General features: G+C 38.0%; 1 protein-coding gene across 1 annotated transcript in view; it reads left to right on the forward strand.

Annotated features, from left to right (window-relative positions):
• Positions 1-14821, forward strand: part of LOC109398060 (ras-related protein Rab-34-like) — a 25133-nt gene continuing 10312 nt past the window's right edge. The window contains exons 1-3 of the mRNA XM_029853995.2: positions 1-522; positions 588-783; positions 844-1057. Coding sequence (XP_029709855.1) covers positions 152-522; positions 588-783; positions 844-1057 — 781 coding nt within the window. The 5' untranslated portion in view covers positions 1-151. The remainder of the gene's footprint in view (positions 523-587; positions 784-843; positions 1058-14821) is intronic.

Consider the following 14821-nt stretch of genomic DNA (forward strand, 5'->3'; position numbering starts at 1 on the left):
GGTTGCCGTGGGTGATCCTTCCATTCGCGCCCGAAGGGATGCCTCGCCTGCTAGGATCAGTCGCGCTAGGTCCGTCGTGGCGACGCAAACTGCGAGTTTTTTGCTATCGTTATTTATCATCAAAAACAAAAACGTGATACCGTGGGAAACGATGCCGACTTTTCGGAAAGCAGGCAAAAAATCAACCAGTTACGAACTGCTGAACAACAATGTGGACTACGGAACTCGGCAGGTCGATCGGATGCCCGCGGCTTACTGCGATCGGGCCAGTCCGTATCGCGATCGGGTGGATTTCAGTGACCGAACTAAGCGGGTGTGTCGTAGCAATAATGCTGGAACAGTTACGCCCTTTTATCTGTGCGCGTGTAAAGTGATTTTCGTGGGCGATGTGGCAACGGGGAAAAGTTCGCTAGTCAATCGATTTTGTCACGAGATTTTCGATGCGGAGTATCGCGGCACGATCGGAGTGGACTTCGAGGTGGAGAAGTTTAAGGTTTTAGGGCATTCGTACAGTTTGCAAATGTGAGTTGGGGGGTTCGGAGTTGAATCGCATCATAGTAATCTGGTGTTTTCGTTGCGGTTAACAGATGGGACACAGCAGGCCACGAGCGTTTCAAGTGTATCAGCCAGGCCTACTATCGCAATGCAAACGTGGTGGTCGTGGTGTTCGATCTTACCAGAGCCGAGTCGTTGTTGAACGCTCGCAGGTGGTTGGACGAGGCGTTGAAGGTCAACCTTCCGGGAGTTTTGAAGTTCTTGGTTGGAACCAAAAAGGATTTGCTGGTAATTTGTTAAATTTCCAATCTTAAATACCGATCACAAACACATAGTAAAACTTTGTAGGTTAACGAGTCGTCCTGCCTTACCGATGTGGAAAAGGAAGCCATAGCCATGTCCAGTGATCTACATGCCGAGTTTTGGACCGTATCGGCCCAAACGGGGGAGAATGTCACAAAATTGTTCCAAAGAGTGACCGCGTTGGCCTTTGATTCGGCCGTCCAGCGACTCATGGAACCGAATAATCCTATGGTGCATCCCAGCGGAAACAGTCTTCTCAGTAAGTCATTCGTTTCATACTATATGCTTATTTAATTCATCCATCAGCTTCGGATTATTTGCACACATACACAGCCATTCATAGAAAGAATCCTGGAAACCTCTGTATTTTTTGTCATTATCAATGCTTGCAACACATCGGAGATGCTATACAAGAAATGAAGCGGCCAGGCCTACTGTTTGAAAAGTTTAGCATCACTTTTAAATTCATGCTGCTGTATCTCTAAATCCTGATTATCTGCATATAGATACCAGTCTTCAGCAAAGTTGTTCAGAAGGTCACTACCATTTTAAAGACAAACAGTTTAGTTCACAACTAGGTGACACTAGTGGTTACGTAACAATAAGCATTTTCAACCATATCGATCCTGATCCCAATAAGATATCACACTCAATCCTGAATTGCCTGTTCAGCACTTTTTTGACGAAAATAGAACAGCAGAACTATTTCGGTAGCTTCGGTAATCGATTTTACTGAGGCTCGGTACACCAACTGTCAAAACCTGGTGCAAAAGGTAAACAATGCAGTAAAGCTGTATACAGCTGTTCTATTTTCGTCAAAAATTTAACGAACACGGTATTCCAAATTAAGTGTGTAGAAAGTTCAAGTCTTCGGCAAAGTTTTTCAGAAGGGCTGTGGCATCGCTGTGGAGACGCTAGCGAGCATGAAAATATGAGCATTTTAATTAGCTCTATCTCACGATCTTGATAAAATGGAAGGATCGGTTCTTCGACAAAGTTGTAATAGAAGGCCATTTACATTCGGTCGGCAAACAGTTTAGTTCAAAGTTCTGCCACTAGGTGGAGCTAGTATGAGTGGTGTGCATGTAAAGTTTGAGCATGTTTAGCAAGTTCTACAGCAAGAATAAATTTAATACGAAGGGAATCAGACTTGAATCACTAGAAAATGAATTGAATTTGTACTGAATCACTTGATCATGAAGAGAATCCCACCTGAACCACTTGAATATGATGTGAACCAGACCTGAAATACTTGAATATGAAGTGAACTAGACTTGAATCACTTGGATATGAAGTAAATCAGACATGAATCAGTTGAATGTTAAATGAATCAAACTTGGATCACTCAAATATGATGTGAACCAGACCTGAATCACTTGAATGTGTAACCACGAAGACTTACGTGGCTGCTCCGCAGCCACAGTGGCTCCCAATTACTCCCGGTTTCTAGCTCAGTAACATGAGACCCCTCGAGCTGGGTCTCAGGGCCGGCATGCTACTCGGTAATCGGAGGGGCTTCGCGGACAAAGTATGAAAAACAGGAAATTTCACATTTCTAAACAATTTATTGGTTCCTAGGGTGTCGTGTGGGTGTGGGTGTACATTTTTGTGTGGCGTGTAAGCGAGACGTGGACATTGGAAGGTGTACTCACTACCGTTGCTGCAGATGCTTCTTCGCTTCGTCGCTTTGGCCCACACGGCTGCTCCTGCACTACCGTGTGGCCGGTATTTCGCCGCCGGGGCAGCTTGGGAACGGTGAATGGCAGTATTTGTCGGGTTTAGGCCGGTACTCTACCGGCAGGGACCAGCGGGCGTTGCTGGGTGGTGTCGGGCGATCAGGCGTCTTCCCTCGTAGACACGATCGGCCGGCCGTGGCATGGCCACCTTGGACGGCCGAGAGGGGAACTCCTCCTTGACACTTAAGGCCAATGGCCTGAGGAGATCGTCCTGAATAGACGATGGCGAATCCTTGGCTATTAGGCTCGGAAGCCATATTTTGACTTCCGAGCCGCCGTGTGTTGACCGTTCTATTCAACGGATACGAGGTCCTATAGAAAAGGAAATTGAAGTTTCCGTCAGGGTGGTCCTCAGGCGAATCCCAGACCTATTTACCTGAACGGAGGTAGTCCGGATATATAGCCCCAAGCCCTTCCCTTAAAGGGGGGGGGGGGGGGTATCACAAATTCTACGGAACTTCACTGCACTGAAAACTTGGTCTAACCACACGGACGCCTGTTTAATATCTGACCAACCTTCTTAAAAGGAAGATGGCCGCGCCCATGAGCACTCATCTCAAAGCCTATTTCTTCCCTATTAGCATTTATTCATCACCATTTTAGCGGAGAGTTTAGCGGATTCCATTCAGCAACGTCGTTTGTTTACAGCGGCTTTTTCTCTCGCTAGGGTGAGTCTACTGTTATTTATATATTAAAAACGTGAATTTTCCACAAAACAAACACTCATACAATTGAAAATCTAAACATTGGAACCAACCGGTTACAAATGTGTATTGAATCAGACCTGAATCTCTAAAATATGATGTGAATCAGACCTCAATCACTTGAATATGATGTGAACCTTGCCTGAATCACTCGATTATGAAGTGCATCCGACCTGAATCACTTGAATATGAAGTGAATCAGAACTGAATCACTTGAATATCCGTTTCGTGACCAACCAGCACAATTGTGCTGTTAAGCGGTAACTGTTTTGCATATTTTTTTCATCTATTTAGACTATGTTTTACATCACACTGTTTCAATAATTCAGCCATTACTTATACTTGAATGTGTGCAAACAAACTTTTGTTTACGTTGCCTGTGAAAATTACCACAACAAGGTAAACAAAAAGTGGGCAAAAACCATCAAACATGAAAAAGTTTTATCTGTCGCATATTTTTTATTTCCGATTTATCAAGGAAGTCAAAGTTAGAAATCGAAAGATAAAGAGTAGTTCTTTCAAATAAGGAAAAATAATTGTTGATTTTTTGGGAAATGTCAGAGTTTAGGAGAGCCAAAGTTGAGCAATTTGTATGGAAATTTCACTTTTTTAAGCTCCGTCCCGAAAGGGTTCTATAACATTTACCCGAAAACCATTTACCCGAAACACATTTACCCGAATGACAGTTACCCGAACGTCATTTACCCGAATGCGACAAGTACCCGAACGCGACATTTACCCGAATGCGACATTTACCCGAATGTGACATTCACCCGAATACGACATTTACCCGAATACGACATTTACCCGAATACGACATTTACCCGAATGCGACACTTACCCGAAAAATGCAAAAAAAAACCGTGGACTTGATCCCCATATGATTTGTCAATAATAAATATGTTATGGCCCGGTGTTATACAGTCGGCTTTCGTTAGACCTTATAATCATCAGGCCAAGTGGTTATCAAGCACTCTGGTACAGAACTAACTGGCGGTCAAAATGCAATTTTAATTTGAGGATTTTTTGATGTTTTGTTTTTTTTTTTAACGTCTCCACATCACAAGCCCGAACGCCAACCCGAAATCATTCAGGAGGTCGCTCAAAAAGTATTCACTGTGGACAATTTATTAGAAGTTGATAAAACTTAATCAGTTAGAAAAGGGTAATCCTTGGGCAATCTTTAGCAACGTTGTGATTCGTGAAAGGTTTACTTGGAGGGAAGATTTAGCATAAGTTAAAATTCCCTAATAAAAACGAATAAAAAAATAAGGGTTTACGGAAACTTAAGAAGCAAATGCAATGCATTTAATAAAACTGCGACGAAGGGAAAGGTTGCTGATTCAAACAGTTTGCCTGATATTCAGCGTGCATATCCGATGGCCGAAGACGATGTACTTGTCTATTCAAATACGGATCCTGAAGAGCTCAGTATGCTTACCTAACCTGAAAATATTGTGTTCTCTTAAAATATGCATAAACATTTGCTATTGGTGCTCATTCCGAATCATATTTTAATAAATAATTCTCCCTTCTTTTTATTATTGGCTGTTCTTTGGAACTATAAAATGCTGTTACAATATAGTTATTGAAGTTTTTATTTCAGAATTCTTTTTATTTCAAGCAATGACTGTTCTTTCGAAGTTATTCCTTTGAAAGCTATAAGTATTTTAATCTGAAATGTTTCCTTCTTTTATATGTTGAATGTTCTTTCAAATAGACGATCTTATAACCATACCCTCACGAAATTCGTTTTTATCATAATTCATTTGGTATTGAGTTCTTGCCCCAGACCTTGTCAAATGGCTAGCTTTCTAATAAGTGAGAATGCACGAAAAGACATCGAGCCATTCGGCTAAAAATCATTCATGCCGAAAGTCATGAGGATGAATGCTAAATTGTAACCAAGAAGTTTGAGATAAATTGAACTGTTCTTAGCACAACTGAACATTCGAGTGTAATTACTTTTTCATTACCAAGCTATTACATTTTAACAACACAGGCTGCTTTGAGCTACTTATATACATGTATATACTCGGTCACAATTTAGCAGCCATACTGCAAGTATTCTCTACTTCTTCTAATATTTGCCTTCTTTTTAAAATAGGCTGTTCTTTTGAATTTGTAGAGTCCAACTGTGTACTGTAGCTGAGTTGGTCGACCAAACTGGAAATAGAGGCTATTTTTCGAGTTGGAATGTTATATAATTTATTTGCAGACGAGCTTCTAACTCCATGAAAGATTTGTCCATCTTTGAATAATAAGCTGTTCTTTCAAGTTAAGATTTACACAATTGACTGGTGGCCAAATTAGCAACTTGATAAGATATTTTTCTTTTTTTAGAATAGACTGTTCTTTCGAGGCCTACTAATCGATCGATCTATCATTTTTTCGGCCTAATGACCACTCGGTGAGTATGCTTGGTTTACTATCCATTTCTCTACCTATAACGGTGTAATGACCCATTCGGGGTAATGGCTTTTGGGATAAAGGCCTATTCGGGGTTATGGATTTCGGGCCATGGCATTAGAGGTAATTTGGTAGAGTTTCTTTTACAGAAATAGTGTTAACCTTACTAAGTTGTTTGGTGGTCAAACTATTCCTATTCTTCTATTCAAAGGCTGTTCTTTCGAGTTGTACTGCTGCATATTTTATTGGCGTTCGAACTACTAACTGTATATGAGTTTTTTTCTTCTTTCGATCATAGGATGTTCTTTTAAATTACATTTTTACAGGATTGAGTAATGGATTCCAAGTCTACACCAAAGAATTTTCCCTTCTTTTAATAACAGGATGTTCTGTATCGTGAACAAATTGCCAACTTTTTTATCAAAGTTTTTTTTTTTTCTAATGATATGTTGATTTGCCGAGGGCTGTTCTCTAATCGATTCCATCTAATGACCATTCAGCCTACAAATAGAGTTTTTCTCTTCTTTAAATCATAAACTGTTCTTTGCTTATCGAAAGAACAGCTTATGAATCAAAGAAGGGTAAATCTCTAGAGGGAATGCCAACAACAAACACAAAAAATATTAAGCTGCAGTGATTAGTTTTATTCAGGTGTTTACTTTGTGAATTCCTATCGCGGATCATTTCAGAGAAAATTATTTGAAATGTGTTTTTGAGGAATTCGACATCAAAAATATTTGTCTGAACCGCAATACAAAATAATACATGTACTTTTTGCATTGAACAAAACAAATAAACTTTACTCACAAAATCATAATTTATACAGAGTAATAAACTATTCGGGTAAGTGTCACATTCGGGTAAATGTCGCATTCGGGTAAATGTCGCATTCGGGTAAATGTCGCGTTCGGTTATTTGGCATTCGGGTATATGTTACATTCGGGTAAATGGTTTTCGGGTAAATGTCTTTCGGGTAAATGGTTTTCGGGTAAATGGTTTTCGGGTAAATGTTATAGAATCCCCGAAAGGGATATGAAGTAAATCAGACCTGAATCGCTTGAATATGCAGTTAATCAGAACTGAATCACTTGAATATGATGTGAACCAGACTTGACCCAACTAACAATTGCAAGGCACAAACAAGCAAGCTTGCTGAATTGTTGCTTAATAATGGTAATGATAGCTGAACTAAAATTATGCTCTACACATTACTGTTTAAGTGATTTTTCAATTGAGAATGTAGTCAATGTTCGACTTTCCTCATTGGTATCAACAATGATAAATTAAAGCACTTTTCAAAAGTTTAACAAGAAATTTATTCGACAAGCATTGATTCCTTAACAAAAGAGTCTAACAAAACATTTGTCTGCATCTTATTAAGCTGATGTATCGATAAGCATATGGTCCTGAACAATGTGCCTTTCACTTGTCAAATAAACGCCTTCAGCCCGTCATAGTTTGACTCGGAACTTTGTTCGGATTATGGGATAAATCATGGCTAAAACTGTTTAGACAACCAAGTTATTTAAAAAAAACATTATTTTAAACGAATCACATAAAATAAAACAGAATAGAATTATATATGTAGTTTAACATTGAGTGTCAAGAGACGTAATGAATGTAAAAATGAGGCATTTATTTATTATTATTAGTCTGTAACAAGATATCTTGTACCTTGATTATTATATGTTTTATCTTCTGCAGCAGTTCGATAGTACGAGACGCTTGGATCGATGCATTTGACATTTCAGTGCTGTCTGTTTACTGAATATTGTTCCCACAGTCACCTAGACAACCAAACAGCATTCAGAAGTCGACACATTTCAAGTATCCCTAAACAGCCTTATTTACTATTTATTGAACACAACATCAAAATTCCATGACAAAAGCATAAATAAAAAAATTGCTTAACGGATCTTCGACTGAGCATGAGTAAATTACCTGAACAGATGCTGTGAATGCACCATGTTCAATACCGCACCACATATTGTCATACATTTTTAAAGATCGATATTTAATAATAAAAATAAAAACATATTCATATCGCAATTAGTACGCCTGGAAACAATATCTTCAATAAAGACCAGCACTTTTTGGCCGCACTCGATACAAGTTTTCTCACCGTGCGATAAAAATACTGACAGCGGAATCAGAATGGAAAACACGTGTTTTGGGCTGAACAGCTGTTGAGTATAAGGCGTTGTTCAGTTGATTAGCACGTGCTGTGCTAATTCACCACTGCTGAACACAAGTTCAGGAGTGATCGTTATTGAGTCATGGGAAGATAATGTTTTGCTTTGGGTGCTGAATCTCACCATCTCTAGGATGGCGCAGATAGGATGGCATGCGGCTGGCAATCGACAGGTCTCGAGTTCTAATCCGGATTTAGGTAATTTTATATGTAATTCTTATTTCATAATAGGTGTTCTCAACATGAGAGCAAAGAATTACTCTCGTGAGAGTTCAACATTTTTGCATTTTATTTATTTTCTATCATTTTTGCCAAAGCTGAATAACAACTTTCCTGTACATTTGTTAAACGCTTTGAACAACAAAAAAATAAGTTGGTGCACAACATGATGCTTTATAACTTCTCCAAATTTGTGTGAACAAAACCCGAACATAGGTTGTACGTGAAAATAATTCAAATGTTATTCAACATTATGCTGAATAAATTCGTCATAATGGTGACTGATAAATGAGTGATTGTTAGTTGGGGAATCACTTGAATATGAAGTGAATCAGACCAGAATCACTTGAATATGATGTGAACCTGACCTGAATCACTTGAATATGGAGTGAATCAGACCTGAATCGCTTGAATATGGAGTGAATCAGACCTGAATCACTTGAATGTGATAGGAATTAAACCTGAATCACTTGAAAATAATGTGAATCAGACCTGAACCATTTGAATATGAAGTGAATCAGACCTTAATCGTTTGAATATGCAGTAAATCAGAACTGAATCACTTGGATACGAAGTGAATTAGACCTGAATCACTTGAATATGATGTGAATTTGACCTAAATCACTTGAATATGAAGTGAATCAGACCTTTATCACTTGAATATGATGGGAACCAAACCTGAGCCACTTGTATATGAAGTGAAGCAGACTTGAATCACTTGAACATTAAGTGAATCAGACCTGAATCACTCGATTATAAAATGCATCAGACCTGAATCGCTTGAATATGAAGTAAATCAGACCTGTATATCTTGAATATGGAGTGAATCAGGTCTAAATCACTTAAAAATAACTCATTTATATATAGAAAGATTTATTTCCCAGAACGCATTATTTTTGGATTTTATTTCACAAATGCTACCACAACAACCAACTTATCTTCCTTCTTAAATTGTAAATTCATGAATGCAAGAATGCAAAGGAATCTCGAGAAGTGCTTACAGAATACGCTCTGTTAGCAACTTTTCTATATACAGGGGATGTCCAAAATGTTTGGGTTAGGCAATTTTTTTTCTCTAATCTAATCTAATCTAATCTAATCTAATCTAATACAAACGCAGCCAGTACGAGAAAGCATCCTGGAAAGTAATCGGGTTAGATCATGCCCGATTACTTTTCTTGTCAATATTGAGGCTTGCAGCATATCATAGATATGACACAAGCGTCAAAGCGGCCAGGCCTACTGCGTTGTATTTGCCGCAAAGATGATTCTTTGAAGTACCTCGAGTTTTGAATGATTGTTCTTTCGTCGAAGTAATTCTTGAATCTACAGAGGAGGAAGGATGCGTGGACATACCGTACCAAACGCTCCAGATTGTATATGGTCAATATGGTTGAAATATATGTAAATGTGTCATATTGGATGATATATAATGTAAATTGGAAAGGTCTCACCCATTTATTGAGTAGCTTTGTAGTACGACGTCGATCCTACAATTCGTTGATTCAGGAATCCGCTGCGACACTATAGAAACATTCAAACAGTAACTACAACTCACACAATTTGTCATCGCCAGACCATATGCCGGGTGCGTACACTTTCAAACTAAACTTATCTGAACACAAAATTTTCTCTTTTCAAAACACGCGAACATTTCATCTAATTCACATTATATAAATGACACCAATAGAAAACCAAATTTTGCAGCATCACCGCAGGTGGAAACTGATTTTCATCAACAGAAACTGTTTCAGCTCGAGATCCACGATATACAAGCGCCAGCCAAACGCAGAGAAAAACAACTTCTTCACAGCATAATATTATTATCTTATAATATATTATCTTCTGAGGCGCCAAAATATTTCTTCGATATTTTTTCAAAGGGAACTTGCACTTTCCACCATTTCACCAGAGGAATCCTTAACTCAAACTTATTCTTCAAACGTTCTTGCACACTAAAACTTCCCGGCTGCACACTGGTAATGACGACGCACTAACAAATCGACGGTAGCGCTATCAAACCGACACGAAAAAGGTGGCCTCCGGCTACTGACTGGCAGCATCGTCACTGCAAATCACACTCCAATCACTTTGCAAGCGCTTCTCAATGGAAAACTTTCCGGAAGGCATAGCGCCACTATTAACGATTCGGCCGGCTGATTAAAAACAACGCGGAGACGAAAAACGCGTGACAGAAAATTTTAAAGCAGCCGCCCGCGCGCACGGCTTACTGCGATCCTCCTCTTTCTAAATTTGTATTTTGTATCTGGGTTAGGCAACTTTTTTTCTCTCACAAAAAAGTTCAACATGCTATAACTTTTGATAGAATGCATCAAAAAATCTCAAATTTTGACTGTTTGTCAACCTATTATATGTGCATCTTTAGTACAAATTTGGGCTCGATTGAATAATCTTTCGCAAAGTTAGAACCGTTCGGGTAAAACACTATTTTTAGACAACTCATTTTTGAGCTGTCATATCTCGGAAACCAGTGAACCGAATAGAATGAAATTTTGAACGTACACTAACAATATACAAATGCTTCACAAACTATTAAAGCATAGTTACTTTTTGAACGTTGAAAAATGTTATCATGGATTGACACTTTGGATTTGTCCCGAAAAAATGTATTTTATAACGTTGCATTAAGTATCAATATATTGTTGATAACCGTAAAAAAATCATTGATTTCGGTTCACTGGTTTCCGAGATATGACAGCTCAAAAATGAGTTGTCTAAAAAATAGTGTTTTACCCGAACGGTTCTAACTTCGCGAAAAATTATTCAATCGAGCCTAAATTTGTACCAATGATGCATATATAACAGGTTGACAAACAGTTAAAATTTGAGATTTTTTGATGCACTCTATGAAAAGTTACAGCATGTTGAACTTTTTTATGGGAGAAAAAAAGTTGCCTATCCCAAACATTTTGGCCACCCCCTGTATTTTGCTGAAATACACATAAATAAACACAAAAACCAAAGGCATTCTGAAGAAAATTTCGCAAATTTACTGTAGAAAGAAAAAAAATGCAAAAAACTCGTTTCAGACGTTTCTCCGCGCATATTTCTAAGTTATTCTTCAGAAAATTCGTTATTCTCCCTTGTATGACCTTTACCTAATTCTCAGGTCACATTGACAGTCTGCATGAGCAAAACAAAGACAGCCTTGGCTCATTTCCTGTTTTCGCTCTCATCAGTTACCTGTCAATGTGACTAGAGATCAGTCAAAAACCGAATTCATAATAGCAGCAGAGCAATTATGGATATTTTCTCAACCGTCCCGTGCGCCCTTAAACTCTTCCACGGACGGTGGCACCTCTCCAGGAAATCCATCTGGGATTCCATCCGGGACTCCTCCAAAAAATCCTTCGTGGTTTCTCCACAAGTTTGTTCCTGGACTCCTCCAGGAGTTTTATGTAGGATTCCCAGGGGTTTCTTCTGAGATTTCTACAAAGATTCCGCCTGGAATTCCTCGAAAGGATTCCTCCAGGAATTATTTCCGAGATGCTTCCAAAGTTTTTTCTGGGATTTCTTAAAAAATGCCTTCTGAGATTACTTCAGGTATTCCTAGGTTCCTTCATCCCCGATATATTTCTTCCTAGATTCTCCTAAAATTGGTGCTCAGGACAGAAAACAACTAGTCTCCTAAAAGTATCATTTGGAATGTTTTCAAATTGTTTTCTGACCTCCAGAAGGTATTCCTGGTAATTTCGGATTTCTTTCGGAATTCCTCCACGAGTTCTCTTGTGCTTTTGCTTCAGGAATTCATTCCCAGGTTCCTTCAGAAACTCCTTCCAAAACTCTGTCAGGGATTCCTTCCTGTAATTCTATACGAGATTCCTGCCGGGGTTTCTTTCTGGGATTTCCACAGAAATTCTTTATGAGATCCTTCCAGGAACCCTACAAGAACTTCTTTCAGTATTCCTCCAAAAACTTCTTCGGGATTTTCCCTGGAACTCCTTCCGGGATTCCTTTCAGGAACTTCTTCTAAGATTGCTTGAAGAATTCCTTTAGGGATTCCTGCGGTAATTCCAGCGAGAACTTCTTCCGGGATTCCTCATAGAACCTCGAGGAACTATATCCAGGATTCTTTCGGGAACTCCTTCCGGTATTCCGTCGGGACCTCCATCGGGGATTCCTACGGGTTTTATTTTCTGGGCTTTTGTCAGGAATTGCTTCTGGCATTTCTCCAAGCACTCCTTCGTGAATTTCTTCGGAAACTTCTTCCGGGATTTCTTTTGAAATTTATACCGGAAAGTTCTTCTGGAATTCTTTCAGATGTTTGTAATGAAAATCCTTCAAGAGTTTATTAGGGAGTATTTTGTTTATTGAATTCCTCATGAAGTTCCTACATGATTCCCTTGACGAAATACTCCAGCAAGTTCCTTCTGGTTTTCCTTAGGAGCTATTAGGAGAATCTCGAATGAAACTTCTGGAGGATTTTCGGAACTCCATGAGAAATCCAGGAAGAAATCCCTTGAAGTCCAGAAAGAATCTCAGAAGGAATCCTGGAATGGGTTCCTGAGATGGACCCTGTTAAGAATTTCAGAAAAATCTCCTGGAAGGAAACTTCAGAAAGAAACCCAAAAAGAATCTCAGAACTAGCTCCCTGAGGAATCACAAAAAAATAGAGGGATCCCACAAACTCAAGAAGGATTTGCTTTAAGGAAATATTGAAGTTGGTTCTTTGAAACTCTCTTTAACAATTCATGGAGAATTCCTAAATCAATGTAGGTGTTAAACTTGAAGACATAAGGGTTTCTATGAATCCCTTCTAGGAGGGAGGTTTTCTGGGAAAGCAATGTTGCCGGACTAAACTGAAAAATTGAAAAAAAATTTAAAAAAAAAAACAACAAAATGAAATAAGAACAAACAAACTTCTGAAGGGATTCTAACTCTGGTGGAATTCCTTAGCAATATCCAGAGAAGTAATTTCTGCAAAAAAAATCTCTGGAGTAATTCCCGATGCATTAATAAAGTACCCAAGTAACAGAACTAGCTGAATTACAGTTTCTTAAGCTAAAGTTTGCTTAAGAATAGTTTGTTCCACTGTTGTACAGCAAAAATTTTTGCTGGGTAATTGGAGTGCGATTCACAAACTTTAAGAGTTTTTAACTTGAATCAGATTAGGAAATATTTCGTAGGAAAAATCTTAAGTTTATAAAGTTAAGGAGAACTTATTATAGGAATTGTTTAGAATTTGATAAATAACCACCATGTTTCATTATTTGTTTTAATGAATTTTAGAAACTAACCCTCTAAGAATCCCTTCTTTGAAAAAAAAAAACTATGGAGAGATTTACAAAACTCTTGCGGAATTCCTAAAACTTGTTTAACTTTCCTATTGCATCACGTTGGGAACAGCCAGCTGACATACTGCACGGTTTGGGTAAAAAAATGGCACTACCGTCTACCCCCGTTCAATACTAAAAATGGTTCATACGTCATTCTGCACATGGAACGAGGTGAAACGGAACGCAGAATCGAAACAAAACAGCAAATAAGGTTACCAGCAGTGTGTATGATGACTCTCATAGGGTTACTAGAAGATCAAATAAAAAATGAACTCCGTTGGTTTGCGTGAGGTATCGTTCAAACCAACAGGGGTAGACGGTAAAAGAAGTCTTGAAGTATTCCAAGAAAAAAAAATGTACAAATACGCTGGGAAGATTTTTAATAAAATTACTAGTGATAATCCAGAAGAAATCTCAGAAAAAAATCGCGTTGGATTCTCTGGAAGAATATTTCATAAGATTCCTAAAAGCATGTCTACAAGAAACTTTGAAGAATTACTGAAAAAACATTAAAAAGAATTCCAAAAGATATACTCGAAGAGATCTTTGGAGAATTTTTTGAACAGTTTGTATTCTCCCTGGTTGCAACTCTTCCGGGAGTTAGAGGAATTTCTGTGATCTCTGTAGAAAATTTCTGAAAATATCACTGGAAAAATGCCTTTGCAATCTTGGGAGAAATTGCTGAAAAATATCTGGAATTTAAAAAAAAATAAGAATTCATTTTTATGATATGAAGATTTTCTTAAGCAATCTATTAAGAAATCGAAAACTTTAGCACAATCTATGTTAGAAAGTCTGGTGAAATATGTTAAGGAGTTGTCTGAAAAATTACATAAATATTTTTTTAGGAAACTCCAGAGAAACTCTTGGAGGATTCCTTGGAAAATTTCTACTGGATTTCCTGGAAAAAAAATAAAAAAAATGTCTGTAGGCTTTTATAAAGAAATTTCAGTTAGACATCTGAACGAATCTCTGGACTTTTGCCGAACTTCATTGGCTAGATTTTCTAGTATCTTTTTTTTTTTGAAGAAACTATAGAGATTTCTGATAAAGTTTCAAAAAAATAAAGCAAAGATATTTTTGTGCAAAATATCTGACGGAAGTCCCGGAGGAATCCCTGTAAGCTACCTGTAGTCATGTTTGCAGCCATTCAAAACAATCCATGGAGGAACTCCGTCGCGAAATGCTTGTAGCAATTTCAGAATCAAATTTTGATGTGAATTTTATAAAATAAATTAAAAAGTTCTTTAAGTAATGCCGGAACAATTTCTGGAGAATTTTTTAGAGGTCTTTGCTGAGAAATACTTGAAACATATTTACTTGAACAGCAATCTGAAAAAAAATCACGAATCACCAAAGAAATAATTATAAATATTTCGAAGAGAAAACCCTCAAAAGAATTTTCAGAGTAAATTTGGCCAGGAATTCCTTTATAAATTCATCTAGGAATAGCTCCAGTGATTTTTC

Source organism: Aedes albopictus, chromosome 2 (assembly GCF_035046485.1).
Source record: "Aedes albopictus strain Foshan chromosome 2, AalbF5, whole genome shotgun sequence".
Taxonomy (NCBI): domain Eukaryota; kingdom Metazoa; phylum Arthropoda; class Insecta; order Diptera; family Culicidae; genus Aedes; species Aedes albopictus.